Source organism: Stegostoma tigrinum, chromosome X, assembly GCF_030684315.1.
Source record: "Stegostoma tigrinum isolate sSteTig4 chromosome X, sSteTig4.hap1, whole genome shotgun sequence".
Taxonomy (NCBI): domain Eukaryota; kingdom Metazoa; phylum Chordata; class Chondrichthyes; order Orectolobiformes; family Stegostomatidae; genus Stegostoma; species Stegostoma tigrinum.
In genome coordinates this window covers 11,034,195-11,048,308 of record NC_081404.1, presented here as the reverse complement: position 1 = coordinate 11,048,308, position 14,114 = coordinate 11,034,195, and the positions used below count along the sequence as shown (strand labels likewise).

The 14,114-nt window shown below is 40.9% G+C and overlaps 1 protein-coding gene across 1 annotated transcript in view; it reads right to left on the bottom strand.

Moving 5' to 3' along the window:
• LOC125448243 (leucine-rich repeat flightless-interacting protein 2-like) overlaps positions 1-14,114 on the bottom strand; it is a 34,286-nt gene that overhangs the window by 4,931 nt on the left and 15,241 nt on the right. Inside the window, exons 2-4 of the mRNA XM_048523384.2 lie at positions 9,539-9,625; positions 5,505-5,537; positions 1,180-1,350 (exon numbers count right to left, since the gene is read on the bottom strand). Of these exons, the coding sequence (XP_048379341.1) occupies positions 1,180-1,350; positions 5,505-5,537; positions 9,539-9,625 (291 nt within the window). The remainder of the gene's footprint in view (positions 1-1,179; positions 1,351-5,504; positions 5,538-9,538; positions 9,626-14,114) is intronic.

Genomic DNA, 14,114 nt, shown 5'->3' with positions numbered 1-14,114 from the left:
CCAATCCTCAATCCATGGTAATATACTACCTCCAACACCATGGGCTCTTATCACAAAGTAGCCAAATATGTGGTACCTTATCAAAAGCCTTCTGAAAATCCTAATCACATCCATTGTTTCACCTTTATTTATTCTGCTTGTTACCTCCTCAAAAGAATTCTAGTAAAGTTTGTCAGACATGGCTTCCCCTTCGTGAAGCTAAGCTAATGCTGCCTAATCTCCTTGTTTTTCTAAATGCTCTATTATTACATCCTTTATAATAAATTCTAATATTTTCCCAATAACAGATGTTAAGCTAAGTGGCCTACAGTTACCTATTTCTTGCGTCTCCTTCCCTCTTCAAATAAAAGGTGTACATCTGCAGTATTCTAAACCTCCAGCACTTCTCCAGAATCTAAGGATTCTGACTATCCCAACATAGAAGATTAAAATATCACCCATGTTAATACACGTAAGGCACAGGAGCAAAAGTAGGCCATTCAATCCTTCAAGCCTGCTCCGTGACTCATTGAGATCATGACTGATTTTTAACTTCAATATCATTTTCCTTGACTATCCTTCTATCCCTTGATGTTGTTAATATGCAGAAATCTATCACTCACAGTCTGGAACATATTTTAACGACTGATTCAACACAGTCTCTCCCTTATTCTGAGAAGCTGAGTCCTTTGGATCTAGAACTTCCCCCCCTCCCCCACCCAAGACCAACATAGGAACATAGTAAATCTGCCCTTCGAGCCTGCTCTGCCATTCGTTATAGCAATTGCTCAACTCAATAGTCTGTTTCTGCTTTTCCACCATATCCTTTGGTCCCTCTAGACCCAACTGCTATATCCAAATCCTTCTGGAAACCATACAATGTTTCAGTCTCGACTGCTTTCTATGGTAGTGAATTCCACAGGCTCAGCACTCTCTGGGTGAAGAATCTTTTTCATCTCAGTCTTAAAATGGTTTACCCTGTATCCTCAGACTGTGACCCCTGGGTTTGGACTCCCCTTAGTAACAATGGCAGGGTATCTACCCTGTTGATCCTTGTCGTCAAGAAAGAACAGGACAGGATTCCTGGCTTTTCATAATCGACACCATTTTAATTATGATTTTGCCTTGAAGATAAGTTGATTCTTTAAAGCTCCTTTAAATTACAAGCAAAATTGAAAATTAGGATACAATTTATATTACCGTGCATATTTGTACGTGTTTCCTCTGGAGCTCTGCCAGCTCCTCCTCTGTACTCTCTAGAATGTCCCTCAATCTCTCCACCTCATACACCAATAAAGTCTTCTCAGTTTCCAAAAGATCAATTGACTGAACTGCATCTATGTACTTGGCTTCAAGGTCTTCTTGGATGTCCTAAACAAAAAACCAATAGAACAACTGCATACTTTCATGAGGTTTACACTTCTTTATTCATTCAGGGGATTTGGCTTTGCTGGCTGGGCCAGCATTTATTGTCTATTCCCATAATTGGCTTCGAGAAGGTGTTGTTGTTGAGCATCCTTTTTGAACTGTTGAAGTCCATGTGATGCAGGTACATCCACAGTGCTGTGAGGAGTGAGTTCCAAGATTTTGATGCAGCTACACTGAAGGATTAAAGATATTTTTCCAAGTCAGGTTAGTGAATGACTGTCCATCTTGTAGATGGCACACACTGTTACTCAGCATCAGTGGTGGAAGGGGCAAATGTTTGTGGATATGGTGCCAATCAAGCAGGGGGCTGCTCTATCCTGGATGGTGTCAAGCTTCTTGAGAGTTATTGCAGCTGCACTCATCCAGCAAGTGGGGAATATTTCATCATTCTCCCTATATGTACCTTGTGGATGGTGAACAGAGACTGGGAGATAAAAGGTGAGTTACTTGCTGCAGGAGTTCTAGCTTTGGGCATGCTCTGGTTGATGGTCACAGCCAGGATATTGATAGTGGGGGATTCAGTAATAGTAACAAAATTGAATGTCAAAGGACAGGAATAAATTTTCTCTTATTGAAGATGGTCATTGCTTGGCACTTGTGTGACGTGAATGTTGTTTATCACCTATCAGCCCAAGCGTGGATATTGGATACAGACTACTTCAGTATGTGCGCAGTCATGAATAATGCCGAACATTGGGATGTTCGCTGATTGATTGCACAATGTCTGACCTTATGATGGAGGGAAGGTCAATGATGAAGCAGCTGAAGATGGTTGGGCCTAGGACTTACTCTGAGGAACGTTAAGGGCTCTTGTGGTGAAGTAGCAGTGTCCCTAGCTCTGAACTAGGAGCTCCAGAGGTGTGTAATAACATCTTTGAACAGGTCGATTAGAAAATATCTTAAAAGGAGGCCATTTTAGAATCCATGGAATTCTAAGAGTCAAAAATTTGAGGATCTCAAAGGGCTCGTGTGTCGTGGTGGTAGTGTCCCTATCGCTGGGCCAAGAGGCCCAGGTTCGAGTCCCACCTGCTTCAGAGGTGTGCAATGAGATCTTTTAAAAAGGTTGATTAGAAAATAACTACCCTGAGGAACTCCTGAAGAAGTCCTGGAGCTGAGATGACTGATTCCAACAGCCACAAATGTCTTCCTCTGTGGCAGATATTTCTCCAACCAGTGAAGATATTTACCTCCTAATACCCATTTACTCCATAGTTTTGCTCTGGCTTCTTGATATCAATTGCAGTTACTCTCATCTCACCTCTGGAATTCAGCTTTTCTGTCCACATTTGAACCAAGGCTGTAATGAAGTCATGGGCGACGTGGTCCTCGCAGAATCCAAACGGAGTGTCAGTGAGCAGACTATTGCTAAGCAAGTGCTGCTTGATAGCACTGGTGATGATCCTTTCCATCCACTTTAATGATGATTGAGTGTATAATAATGGGTCAGTAATTGGCTGGGTTGGATTCTTTCCTACTTTTGGGCAATTTTCTACATTGCTAGGTAGATGCCAGTGTTGTAGATGTATTGAAACAGCTAATGACCTTGTAAACTCTGGAGCACATGTCTTCAGTGTCAGGGCCCAGAGCCTTATCTATTGCCTCCAACTAGTTATTGATATCATATGGAGTCAATTGATTTGGCTAAAGACTGCCATTTGTGATGCTGGGGATCTCTGCAGGAGGATGAGACGGATTATCCACTTGGCATTTCTGGCTGAAAATTGCTGTAAATGCTTCAGCCTTATCTTTTGCACTGAAGTGCTGGGTTCCCTCATCATTTAGGATGGGGAGATTTGGGGACCTTCCTCCTCCAGTGAAATGTTTAATTGTCCACCACCATTTACAACTGGATATGGCAGGACTGCCAAGCTTAGATCTGAACCCTTGGTTGTTGAATTGCTTAACTTGATTAAATGCTGCTTATACTGTTTGGCACACAAGTAGTTTTTTTTTGGTATACTTGGTGCCATTCTCCTGCTCCCTTGAATCAGGGTTGATCCCCTGGCTTGCTGGTCATGGTGGGCCATGGGTTTGCAGATTGTTTTGCAGTACAATTCTGCTGCTGGTCCACAATGCCTCATGGATGCCCAGTCTTCAGCTGCGAGATCTATTCCAAATCAATTTCATTTAGCACAGTGGTATGGACGCATAATATGATAGAGGGTATTCTCAATGTGAAGATGGAATGTTTTCTTCATAAGGACTGTGTGGTCAAAATGAGTATGAGATGAAAAGCTTTAGCAACCTTATCCAAACAATAAGGAACTGGATAACGTGAAATTTGATGAATTTGTTGAAATAAGTTGTAGGAATGTGGGACAAGCGGACACAGATTCAGAATTTTGAAAATCCCTGAAGTACATCACTGTACTCAAGAACGTGCATGGATTTCAACCCGTCAAATATTACTAATTTATAAATCAACCCCATGTTTTGCCTAAAAACGTGCATTCAACATTTTTACAAGTATGGTACTTCACTTATTTCAATGAAGTTAAAAGCCTCAGTGGACATTCAAAGAGCAACACATGTCAACAAAAGCTTCCTCGAAAAAATGGATAGTGTCAGTTAACTCCTCTTTAAAAGAAAACTGAAGGAATGTCTGGATAAAGGAGAGAATTAAAACTTGTCTGTCACTATTTAACTGCTACTGAGGGGTATCAGAAATGGATTACCATTGACTAGAAGCTGAACAGGACTGGTCACATAAATAAAACAAAGACCTGAGGATGCTGGCGATCTGAAACAAAAACAGGAATTGCTGGAGAAACTCTGGTTTGGCAACATATGTGGGAAGAAAGCAAAGTTAATGTTTCAAGTCGGGTGCCTGAAGCAGAGTCACTGGACTCAAAACATTAACTCTGCTATTTTCCTACAAATGCGGCCAGACCTGCTGAGTTTCTCCACAATTTCTGTTTTTGCCATACAAATATTGTGATTACAAGAGCAGGTCAGAGTTAAGGAATTCTGTGGGAAATAACTTACCCCCGACCATCCAAAGCCTGTCCACCATCTACAAGGCAAAAAAGTCAGGAGTGTCATGAAGTACTCCCCACTTGCCTGGATGGGTGCAGCCCCAATAACACTCAAGAAGCTTGACAACATCCAGGACAAAGAAGCCTGCTTGATTGGCAATGCATCCACAAACATTTACTCCCTCCAGCACACTCAGTAGCAGCAGTGTGTTCTATCTACAAGGTGCACTGCAGAAATTCACCAAAGATCCTCAGACAGCATCTTCTGAACCCACAATCACCACCATCAGGAAGGACAACGGCAGCAGATACACAGGAACACACCGCCTCTAAAAGTTCCTCTCCAAGCCACTCACCGTCCTGACTTGGAAATATAGTCATTCCTTCAATGTTGCTGAGTGAAAATCCTGGAATTCCCACTTGAACTGTATTGTGTGTGAAATTACACCAAGTGGATTATGAAGACAAATCACCGTCCCCTTCTCAAGAGAAACTAAAACTCAGCCAACAATGCCCACATCCATGAGCGAATAAAGAAAAAGTTCTGTGTGGAATAGCAATGATCACAGGTGAAGCATGTCGGCTGCAATAAATAGAATTACCAGCTGTAATTTTCACACAAGTAACTTCAAAGGACCAAAGAGAAATTATAGCGAGTGCAATCTTTGTAGAAATTATCCAATGGTTAGTTAATTCTCTTAATTTAGCAAACATGCTCGAGTCACAATAGCATGAACATCCTTGGGAGGAATGGAAAGCTTAACAGCCTTCTCAAGCTTAATATTTTCTTCATGCTTTAATAGCTTATAGCAATTACAATCAACAGATGAGTTCAATTTTCTTACAGAACCGACAGGACTTTGGAACAGGGCAGTCAAAACAGATTTGCATACGACAGACAGCCTATAGTTTGTAATTAAATGTTCACATTAGAGTCCCATGTGATGCTTAAAGACTCCAGCAACTTGCAATTGCATGATAGTTCAAAGCCCAAACTCAAGCTTTGCAACATCTGAGTTTTTCCTAACTGACAGGAACTGAAATTAATAGCTTAATCTCTGTTACTGAATCTCAGGGTATCTAATACGCTTAGGAAAAGACTTCACGTAGGAATACACCTACCTGATCGGCTGCTTGCTTTTCCAATAACTCAATCTGTTAAATAAATAAAGAAATTACTGAGTGTTGGTTTGAGAACACATTTTATATGAGCAAAATATATTTCACAGTAAATCCATTCATTCATATTTAGGCTTTCTCCTTGTCATTCACTTCAATTAACTCAATAACTCTTCCCTTACAATCTCCATTTTGTTCCAACCCACAGAATTTGTGACGAGGAGGACAATGACATCAAAATAAGACACATCCTTCCTTCATTTATCCACAGTCTCTATGGAAGTTACAGCTGAAGATCAAGAAAACCCTGTAAAAATGTTATTCTGTTGTGTCTAACTATATGTGACAAATTGTGCTGTATCTTTTATGATGTTACTATGCCACAGAGCGCAGAATTATTCCTGCAAATCCTGACAAAGCATGTTTGCAATCTTTGTTCGGCCAGAAGAGACAGTGAGAAGATGAACCTCTACCACAGCAGGTGCATCAACCTAAACTTCTCCCAGGACCCAAAGGCATTGCACAAATTTGTGGGAAGAGAGTAGGTGACATAAAACATGAGGCGATATGAGAGCAAGGGCACATTTATTTGAGGAGCAATTATAATGTATGCTAGAATTTGCTACCTTTTTAAAAGTATTTGACTCAAGCATCTGTCCCTCACAATATTTACAAGTACACCGGGTAATAATCAGTTCCCGCATACTTTCCTCACTAACTTCTATTGATTGAAATGGGCCTACTCTTTGAGCTAAACTTTAAGTTTAACTCAGAACAAAGGTCAGTGAATATTCCTCCTTGCTGATGGGGACTTGATGACATGTCAGGACAATATCTGTTATCAGTAGGTTAGAAATGCTTTTGAGAAGAAGAATGAAGGTTGATCATATCTATTGGAAGATGGGTGCTTCAACAAGATAACTAGCTAGCTATAATAAAATCGCAGTTAAATCTCTTCAACCCATGACAGTCATCAACTTAATTCAGGTGAAATAAAACAAAATATCATAAAATCTTATAGCGCCATAAGTCATCATCTGGACTGTCATACGTATGCCATCTCTTTAAATGAACCACACAGTTTAGCCCAACACCCTAGATTTTTCCCCTACCCTACAAAAGTAGAAATCAGGCTCAAATTATTCAAAATGTCGAATTTTCCTTTTATGGCAAACCCACTTGCTTTTCAGAGTTGTTTGCGTTATATCATAGAATTTCTATGGTGCGGAAACAGGCCCTTTGGCCCAACAAGTCCACACCAACCCTTGGATCATCCCACCCATACCATCCCCTTATAGCCCAACTAATCTACACACCCCTGAACAGTAACAAAAATTTGCAGCCATCAAAAATTAGATCACAGTATTAAACACAAGTATTTCTGTCTTTTAATATCAATATACACATAGATTATTGGGCAAGTGGAAGTTAATTGCAAGGAGCTCAATGATCAACAGAAAGACGGAAATTAGAAATGATGACTGGATAGACAGTAATCAAATGATTCTCCTAACTTCTCAGCAGAGGCAATAAAGTTAGTTATCTCTTTCAGATAAATTTTAAATTCAGACCTGACAGACAATAGAGAGAGGACAGTACCAGTGCTATGTCTGGCCATCCTTCTCTGGCATTCACCAGCTGTGTCTCATTGGTAGCATTTTTTGCTTCTGCATCAGATGGGTGGGAGCTCAAGCCCTGCTCCAAAAATATCATTGCATAATTCAGGTCAACAGGAGTAAAGGGCTGAGGGAGTGCCTGCCTTCTCAGCTGAATGCAGAAGATCCCGATTTAAAGGAAGCAAGAGAGAGTTCACCTGGGCTAATATTTATCCCTCAATCACATAATCACTAGATTATTGAATTTCCATGCTTCCTTAAATTATAACATTATAGTACTTCAAAAAGATACTTCATTGACTGCAAAACACTGACGTCGTGAAGTCATAAATGAGACTATAAAAATGTAGACCACTTTCAACACAATAATAAGTTGGTGGACTCAAAGTTCATCTAAATTTGAATGTGACTGTTGAAACTGTGACACTTTATAAATATCCTTGTTTTCTTGTATGAATTGCAACTTTAAAATTGCAAACTTTATGTCAATTGCATGAGTTCAATGGGTGGCCACTTATTCATGAAAAGAAACAGTCCTAAATAAGTAGCGGTTTAATTATATTTTCACTCATGTCTTCCAGAATTCTGAGCTTGTGTCCTGGAAATTACTTCAACAAATTTACTGAATTCCACTTTATCCATTTTCTTATTATTTGAATTCTAACAAAAAAAGACAGGTTGCAGAAGCTTTTCATCTTACACATCGCAATAAACACAAGAATGCCAAATTTTATCTCTGGTTTTCATTGGAAGGCAAGATAATTTTGATCGGTTGAGGCATGGTCATGGAGAAAGAAGTGGAGAAATAAACGTTCCTCAAGTTTCGTGGTAATTCAAAAAAAGGCACAAGGCTTGAACATGTTCCTTTTTTGGCAGAGATTGGGTCCCTGTGTATGAATGCATTTCGCTTAATGCAAGCATAAATGATCCATGTTAAATGCATGACTGATTATCTTAAACTGATCGTGTAGCTATTAGCACATTCAGGTTTGTTCAGCAGGTGCTGCCCAATTGCAGAATCAGATGTAACAGCAGATGTTTTGTCTTCGGTTTTGCAAGCAAATGCTGGTTGAGTCCAGTCTGTAGTCCATCTATTACAAACAACCTAAAGAAAATGCTATTTGATTCAATGGCTAATTGCTGGTATCTTAGCAGCACTGAAATTCAGACACAATATTGCTCAATCGTGATCTATTATTCGGACACTGAGTTACATCTTGTCTCAATTTAGCTTTTGAATATCAATCTATCTTCTTCAGCAGGACACAGGACTTATTTTGGAATAAATGAATATCAAATCATTATTTAACACATTTCATACTGTACAGTAACTAAAGTTTTGTTCAGGGAAGTGAATACTGGTCAGTGAAACACTTTTGTGCCAATTGTCAATCCTACTAAAAGAAATGCCAGCAAGGCACTGTTTCAATAGCCCATGCCACAAGCCATAGACTTATTTTTAATGATGTTCTCTTGTATCATTATTGCCCAAGAGTTTGACTCAACAGAAATTAACAACACCTTCATTTATTTTGACAGAAGCATCCTCTTGTTGGTGAAGTCAAAGATTTAACTGTGTGCCTTGATCTTATCTCAAATGAGGGGTGATGTATTTTGGAAGATCCAATTCAAGAGCAAGCTATACGGTAAATGGAAAAGCTGTGGGGAAAATTGATGCACAAAGAGATCTGGGTGTTCAGGTCCACTGTACCCTGAAGGTGGCAACGCAGGTGGATAGAGTGGTCAAGAAGGCATACAACATGCTTTCATTCATCGGACGGGGGTACGGAGTACAAGAGTTGGCAGGTCATGTTGCAGTTGTATAGGACTTTGGTTTGACCACATTTGGAATACTGCGTACAGTTCTGGTCGCCACATTATCAAAACGACGTGGATGCTTTGGAGAGGGTGCAGAGGAGGTTCACCAGGGATGTTGCCTGGTATGGAGGGCTTGGTTGTGAAGAAAGGTTCAGTAGATTAGGATTATTTACATTAGAAAGACGGAGGTTGAGGGGGACCTGATTGAGGTGCATAAAATCATGAGGGGTATAGACAGAGTGGATAGCAAGAAGCTTCCCCCCCCCCCCGCCCCCCCAAAAGGGGGGGGGTCTCAATTACTAGGGGTCACGATTTCAAGGTAAGGGGGGAAAAGTTTAAGGGAGATATGCGTGAAAAGTTCTTTACACAGAGGGTGGTGGGTGCCTGGAACACGTTGCCAGCAGAGGTGCTAGAGGCGGGCACGATAGCGTCATTTAAGATATGTCTAGACAGATACATGAATGGACAGGGAGCAGAGGGATACAGATCCTTGTAAAGTAGGCGACCGGTTGAGACGGAAGATCTGAACCGGTGCAGGCTTGGAGGGCCGAAGGGCCTGTTCCTGTGCTGTAATTTTCTTTGTTCTTTGTTCTTATATCTTACCTCTTGCTGCTGTTGCACTAGTTTCTTTGCACAAGCCTCTTTGGCTTCAGCAAATGAAGCTCTCCTGGCATTGAACTTTGCATCTGCCTAGGGGAGAAACAGAAGAGGATTGAACCAGATCATCTATATCGGTCAACAAAAATCAATAGCAGGAAGACTGAAGAGATGGGTCAATCCTGGTATCAGCACTTGCAGCACAAACCACCAGCTTATCAACAAGGCCTTTTGCGCTACACAAATTAGAAATTCTACCAGTGGTAAAGCTATCTTGGATGCATCTTCCTTCAGCTTAGTTATTTTAACGGTCATCAGGCTGCGTTCTCTTTTGCTAGCAGGATGCGGTGGCATAGTGGTAATGCCAACAAAGACCCCTCCCAGCCTGATACTGCTCTCCTACAATCACTTCAATCAGGCAGAAGATACAGAGGCTTGAACACATGCACCAACAGGTTAAAGAACAACTTCTTCCCTGCCATCATTAGACTGATGAATGGATCTCTCTACCTTCAAATCCAATGCTGATCTTGCTTTGCACATCTCCTGTGCAGTGTAACCTGTCAGCATCATTCTGTCTAAGCATCCTTTGATTTCCATGTCCTTGTTTGCTATGATTTGCCTGTACTTGCAAAACAAAGCTTTTCACTGTACCTGAGTACATGTGACTACAATACATCAAATGTCACTGGACTAGTCACCCAGAATCCCAGATTAATGTTCTGGGGACATGGGTTTGAATCATCTATGGAAGATGATGAGATCTGAATTCAACAGAAAAATCTGCAACAAAAAGCTAGCCTGGTGATAACCAAGTAACGGATGTTGATGTAAAAACCCACCTGGTTCACTAACGTCCTTTAGGAAAGGAAATCTGGTCTAGCCTACATGTGACTCTGGACTCACAGCAATGTAGTTGACTCTTAACTGCCCGCTAGGCAATTAGGGATGAGCAATGAACGCAAGCCTAGCCCGTGACGACAACATCCCATGAATGAACAACTTAAAAAATCCATTCTTAGTTCTCTCAGATGAATTTGCTTTTGGATTATACTAAAAAACTGAATTTCTTTTTTTAAGCTGATTGATGTTTTATCTTAAAGGAGGCATACTGTGTCCCTTGGAAAAAATGAAACCACGGACTGGATGTAGGTATTTCACAGCATTGATATCCCCATAATACAAACACCTACCATGTTTTCAGTTCTTCACACCATATGCTCGAGATCACTTTACCAGACAAATGCGTTCTCCATTATGTATAACCTCAAGAATCTAATGTGGCTAATTTTTGAAGTTGCAGTTTATTTGCCTTGAAGAACATGCAGATTGTTTCAGGTAGTTGAGTAATCTATTCATGCCACATTTTTATAGTGCAGCCAAGCTGATCTTCCAAAATTATTGATTTTTTTTTAAAAAGACAAGGGTTGGGAAAACATCCTTGAAACCACCTTTGTTCTTGCAAATCTCTTATTTTAAAGATGGCTCCATTCGTTTGCCCATTTACCTTCTGAACTTGTCTGCACAAGAACAAAAAACTATTTTGGAATTTATCTTGGAATAAATCAAAGCCAACTTAGTATTAGATCACTGCACACTTTAATTAGTTATTGTGCTAATCTATTATTGTGAAGTTACTGTTGGACAGTGGGACACTTCCACATTTTGTACCCAGTGTCATCCTCACATCAGATTGAAACTGTTTATGGTAATATGGGAAGGCCCAGCAAGGGTTGTTTCAAATCACTGCCTCACCTTTAATTATTTCTTCTACGCTGATAACAGGCTGTCCGATAAAAATCAAGTGGGCCAGAAATGGCACACTCTAAGTAATTCTATTAAAAGCGGGGAATATTAGTCACAATGAGCCTCTTGCCCTATTGATGCTATTGTACAGTGGCACGGGGTACTGTCAAAGTTTCCAATACTACTCTACTACAATTTCCCTTTATGACAGATATTTTATGCAAGTTTGGTTCATCTGTGCAATTTGTTTTAAGGCAGAAGGCAATGGTTTGAAAATTCATTCTAACAATAGTACAGAGGGAGTTCTGCACTGTTGGTGGCACTGTCTTTCACAAAATACCTTGAATAAATGCCATGCCCCACCTGTTCCAAGTAGCTGTAAAAGATCACAAAGCATAATTCAGCATGGGCAAACAGTTCTCTCAATATCCTGGCCAACACACATCCCTCTACCATTATACCAAACAAATTAAGTGTATAGTTACCTGACTGACCTACATAAATTTGCTATTGTTTTTGCTTACATAGTAATAAACTACAGAGGTGTGAAAGTCGAAATATAAATGAAAATATTTTCTCATGTGCACTTGGAAGCCCTCATCTGGACTATGGGCCCAATCTTCCGACTCTCCTGGGGCACAGACAGGTGGAGGAGCTTCTTGGCTGGGAAATGGCTGGAATTTCCATTAACACTGAGGAAGGTGGAAGCAAAAAAGGAAAGAGGGTAAAGGGAGAGGCTGAGTTGAAAACGCTGGCTGTATATTCATGTCATTTTCCCTTCCCACCTCTTCAGTCCCTCTGACTTTTGTCATCCTAAAACGATCTTCAATCTCACTACATCCATTCTGTTCTGAAAGCAACTTCAATCACAATGTCCAATGTTTGATTCCTTTTTAATGGAACATCAAAATCATGTTTGCAGAACCAAGAGAGGACTTTCTCCAGGGCATTCTGCACAGTGTTTTTTGAAGAGGCTTTCATTGGGTTTGACGGTGAATGGGACAGGCACAATGGACTTCTTCTGGCTTTTATATATTATTTGCCCTACAGGCTATAGAGGACTCTAAAGCTGAACTGATGATAATTGACCTCAAAGTCAAATGGTTAGGGGGAGGGGGCGTACAGAAACAAGAACAGCCAAGGCATCTCTTACTGAGTGTTACAGAGTAAGCCTTGGTAGACATTCTATGGGTGTTGGGCAAGAGAAAGGACTGAACATCTTACCAGCTTCTATCTTTGAGGCTTGTGTGAAGAATGGCTGTTTGAATAAGGTACTGGAGGGGATGTTAGCACCTTTCGAAAAGTACCTCATTGAGAGAAGTTGGCTTTGAGGGCTGGGAGGTATGTCAGGTAGTGGTAGGTGAAGAAATTCACGAGTCTCCCCAACTGCTAACAAATGGAAAGTGGCGAACCTATTGGAAGGGAGTGGGTTTATCCTCACTTCTGTTTTTCGCAAACCCAGCAAAAGGATGAATGAGGGTGACAGAATGCTGGAAGTCTAAAGAAGCTGCCCTGAAACTGCTGCATTTAATGACTTCAGCAGCAAGGATCTAGAAACATTTGGCAAGCTTTGTTTAGTGCTCAGATGGAACTAAAGTAAATGGTAAATTTTGCTTCCAGCATTTATGTGATCTTAAAAGATCTACTATTTCCCTTCACTCAGAGAACCCCAATAACGCTGATGGGCTATGCCAACAAGCCGAGAGAACTATAGTGGATGTCAGACATAGCACTATTATTAGAACATTAATAATCACGTTATTCCCACACCACTCTTAAAACAGTGATCCAACCCATTTCTCAAAACAAATTTTGCTCTCAGGAGGGCATGTACCATATATCATTTAACTGAATTGCTTTGCCTTCCTCAAAAAAAACTAGTATTTGCAGGCATACTGTAATTCATGGTGACTATTAGAACTCCGGGTAAAGGAACGTTTCAGAAATGCTCCACTGGTTAGTGTGGTTGGACAGTGAGTAACCAGCCATGAAGAGGAGGGAAAAATTCAGTTTGATTTCTGCAGAGTTTCTCTTGCTTGTCTGTTGCAACATTGATGGAAAACCAATAGGAACCTGGACAAAACGACATACAAAAATAAACCTCCATTCCACTTCATAATGGTTTCTGTGGCTCTTTTTTTCAATTCAGTCGTCAAACATCACTGGCTTGCCAGTATTTTTATTGTCAGTTGTTCCTTGCTACCCTTGAGAAGGTGGTAGTGAGCTGTCTTCTTGAACTGCTGCAGTCCACATCTGTAGGTAGACCCACGATGCCCTTAGGAAGGAAAGTCCAGGTTTTTCAGGAACCAGTGACAGTGAAGGAATGGTGAAATATTTCCAAGTCAGGACAGTGAATGACTTTGTAGGGAACTTTCAGGGGTGGTGTATCTGCTGCCCTTGTTCTTCCAGATGGAAGCAGCTGTGGGTTTGGAAGGTGCTGTCTGAGGATCTTTGGTGAATTTCTGCAGTGCATCTTGTAGATGGTACACACTGCTGCTACTGAGAGTCGGTGGTGGATGCTTGTGGATGTGGTGCCAATCTAGCGGGCTGCTTTGTCCTGGATGGTGTCAAATTTCCTTCAGTGTTGTTGGAGCTGCACCCATCCAGGCACGTGGGGAGTATTCCGTCACACTCCTAACTTGTGCCCTGTAGATAATGGACAGGCTATAGGGAGTCAGAAGGGGAGTTACTCACCATAGTATTCCTAGCCGTTGACCTGTTCTTGAAGCCATTATGCTCATGCGGTGAATCCAGTTCAGCTTCTGGTCAATGGTAACCCCCAGGATGATGACAGTGGGGTATTCAGTGATGGTAATACAATTGAATTTCAGGGTGC